This window comes from Abrus precatorius, unplaced genomic scaffold, assembly GCF_003935025.1.
Source record: "Abrus precatorius isolate BTA unplaced genomic scaffold, Abrus_2018 Scaffold7, whole genome shotgun sequence".
Classification (NCBI taxonomy): Eukaryota; Viridiplantae; Streptophyta; class Magnoliopsida; order Fabales; family Fabaceae; genus Abrus; species Abrus precatorius.
Genome location: NW_020874417.1, coordinates 6,510,585 through 6,513,567, shown reverse-complemented (window position 1 = coordinate 6,513,567; position 2,983 = coordinate 6,510,585). Strand labels below are relative to the sequence as shown.

The window sequence follows — 2,983 nt, the reverse complement described above, 5'->3', positions numbered from 1 at the left end:
AACAGCATAAGAGAAGAGTAAGATATTATACATCATAATTGGGGAAAGATCCCATAAAAAATACATATAAACTATCAGGCAACACTGCAACTGATCAAACTGATAAGCTACTTACAGAAAAAGAATACGATGCTCAAGATAATGATCTCCAAAAATCCACCTCAACAAAACAACAGACTCTCTCCTTTCTCATACTTTGTTAAATCATCCAACCTTTCTATGTGTCGAAATAAAACTGTAAGTCACGCCTACAGATTTCCTTTCAAATCATAAGCTAATACATGTTTATCTCACCTCCCAAAATATAATATATCTCAATGCTCAAATAAAAATAAATGAAACCAGCATGCATCGCAATTTATAAATGCTTAATCCCTAAGGTTAAGCATTAGGAGGAGAAGGAGGTGTTTGAGCCGGTGCAGGCTGACCACTGCCACTACCATTATGTTCCCACGGCTTCACAGTGAAGAGCACCACAAACAAGATGATCACCAGAAGAAGTATAATACAATAACAGGTCCATTTCCTGGTGTTTTTCTGGTGCTTGCGCGCAGTATGCAACTGCTCAGCTCCGGTGCGCACAAATGAATGAGCCCTTGCCACATGACTCTCAATATCATCCAATTGCTCACCTTGAGCTTGCACTAACACTGTCATGTCAAGGAACACTTGGTGCAACTCCTTCAGACTCTTCTCTATCTCTTTCACAGCATCATGCCTCTCTTGAATCTCATTGATGGTGTCCAAAATTCTACCCCTGCCCTGTTCTTGAATCGCTTTCTGAAGGAAGGTCTCACTCTCACCTGCATAAAAGTGAAACTCAGTATTTATTATAGAATCTCCCAAACTTTGCATCAAATCAGATTTCACAAAACTGAACCCGAATATTAAATCAAGGGGGCCAAAAGGTTCTTCACAGACTTGAATTTTAATAAACTGTCCACTAATTTCATGAAGTTCTATTTGTTCTTCAATTGAAGCAATGATGGAGAAAATGAGACAAATTAATCATGAGTATGTCCTATTTCATTTCAATTATTTTTATCTGAAGATCTAAAATCCACATTGCCCCCAAGCAATACACAATCAAGTGCGACTCACCCAAAGCTCCTTAACAATCGAATCAAGTGGCTTTGGTTATTATATTTCATTTGAGGTTACATTTTAGGGATTCATAAAACGAGGAAATTCCGAATAAATGTGGAGTTTTTCGAAGATTGATGGAAAGCAAAACCTTACCAGTGGAGATTAAGAGATCAAGGGTCTTATCATCGGGGTTTTCGCCGGTAACGGTGAAGTAACGGCGTTGCACGGTCTCCCTGTACTCCGTCGATATGAGTTGGCGAATCTCGTTGAAGCTCTCCATAGAGTCCCTAAGCTTCTTTTTCAAACCGTTGACCAAGGAGGTTCGGGTCCGGTCCGAAGACGAACCGGGTCCGCAACCGGGGAGGTTCCGGTTCGCAGCGTTGGACCGCTCCAGAGCCTCCAACTTGAGCTTAATAAGTTTGGCGTTCTTGAGAGCGACGGACACGTGGCCGTCCATGCGCGAACGAAGGTCCCTAACGGCCTTGGCGTTGTGCACCGTTTTGCTCTGTTCGTGGCTACTCTTCAAATTCTGCGCTAGCTCATCAACCTCTTTCAGTTCCTCCTTCACTCCCTCAACATCCTCGAAGAACTTGTCGAGGTTCACTCCACCGCCGCCGCCGGTCATCTCGATCACGTGGTGAGGATCCGGCGAGGCTTGGTCGCTGCGGAAGCGAGAGAACGAACCGGAGAACAAGTCGTTCATTTTTTAATTTTGGTTGCTTTGGATTCAACAACAACAACAACAATAACAACAAGGTGAGAGAAAGAGGAGTATTGAAGTGAAGTGAGAGAGGGTTGGTTTGTGTGGGTTATTGATGCAATTTCAACTGCGGGAAAGAGAGCGTGTAGAGAAGTCAACGTGGGGTTGAAAATGACGTGGTAGCGCGAGAGAGGGAGAGAGAGTGGGTTGGTCCGTACCGTGTGGCGTGTGCCGAAGGGTGTGGTAAAGAGGTAGAAACTTCGCATGGGGAAGGTTGAACTGGTGAACCATGGAAGCGCGTAGGTTTGTGCCATTGACTCAGTGATCATTTGTACGTGGAAATTCTGTTCCCTGTACTTACCTTTTTGCTTAAGCTTAAAGAGAGAGTCTAGAATCGGGTTAAGAAGATCAGTCAAGTGAGGAAACTACCCTTTTAAGGTAAGATGATGATTATTATTATTATTATTATTATTATTATTATTATCATTAGCTTTTTAGAATTTTTTTTATGAATAGTGTGATGTGAATGAATAAAGAAAATAAAAATATTACGAAAAATTAAAATAGATGTTATAGTTTTTATCCTGAAAGTAGAGTATGTTGCTTTTTATAAGACTTTTTATATTAAAATTAAAGTAGAGCAGGAGATTATAAAAAAAAATTATACTTTCAAGATTTGGTGGAGTTCATAAAGATAGATAATGAAATTATAGTAAAGGTAGATAAATCAAAGGTAAAATTTATGATATTGCCTCTTATTTTTTGTGAAAATTAAAATTTTTTAATTATGAAAACAAACATTAGTGTTGATGTAAAAATAAAAAAGACATATGAGCTTTAAAAAATGCTTTTAATATATAAGTTAGAAAGACTTTTGGTTATAAAATTATTAAAATATTTTATTCTCTAGGATTATCATTTCATTTTGAAAGAAATTTTTATTATAAAAAAAATTCTTTTTTTTATTTATAATAATCGAAGTGGGTATCAACCTCTCACTTATAGTAAGTTGAGAATAAATTTGTTTTTAAATGAAAGAAGACATGTGGAAAGACTATTGCAACCAATAAAAAATAAATTGAATTAAGGTTGAAGTGATTTCTAAAAAAGACCTTTTCTAAATTTCATGGATGTTAGGAAGATTAGATCTATGTTTTTAAAGATATTAGATTCTTCCTAGGAAATAAAAGATAAAAT

General features: G+C 37.6%; 1 protein-coding gene across 1 annotated transcript; it reads right to left on the bottom strand.

Annotated features, from left to right (window-relative positions):
- LOC113872641 (syntaxin-121-like) lies at positions 1–2,063 on the bottom strand. Its single transcript, XM_027510346.1, has 2 exons — positions 1,240–2,063; positions 1–803 (listed from the first exon to the last, which is right to left on the bottom strand). The coding sequence occupies exons 1-2, from the start codon at positions 1,787–1,789 to the stop codon at positions 382–384; spliced, it is 972 nt and encodes a 323-aa protein (XP_027366147.1). The 5' UTR covers positions 1,790–2,063; the 3' UTR covers positions 1–381.
- Between the last annotated feature and the right edge of the window lie 920 nt (positions 2,064–2,983).

Excerpts from the sequence above, each read along its gene's own strand:
- LOC113872641 (XM_027510346.1), bottom strand. The coding sequence starts at position 1,789 with ATGAACGACTTGTTCTCCGGTTCGTTCTCTCGCTTCCGCAGCGACCAA. Across the intron at positions 804-1,239 it reads TGATCTCTTAATCTCCACTG|GTGAGAGTGAGACCTTCCTT; the intron begins GTAAGGTTTTGC and ends ACTTTTATGCAG.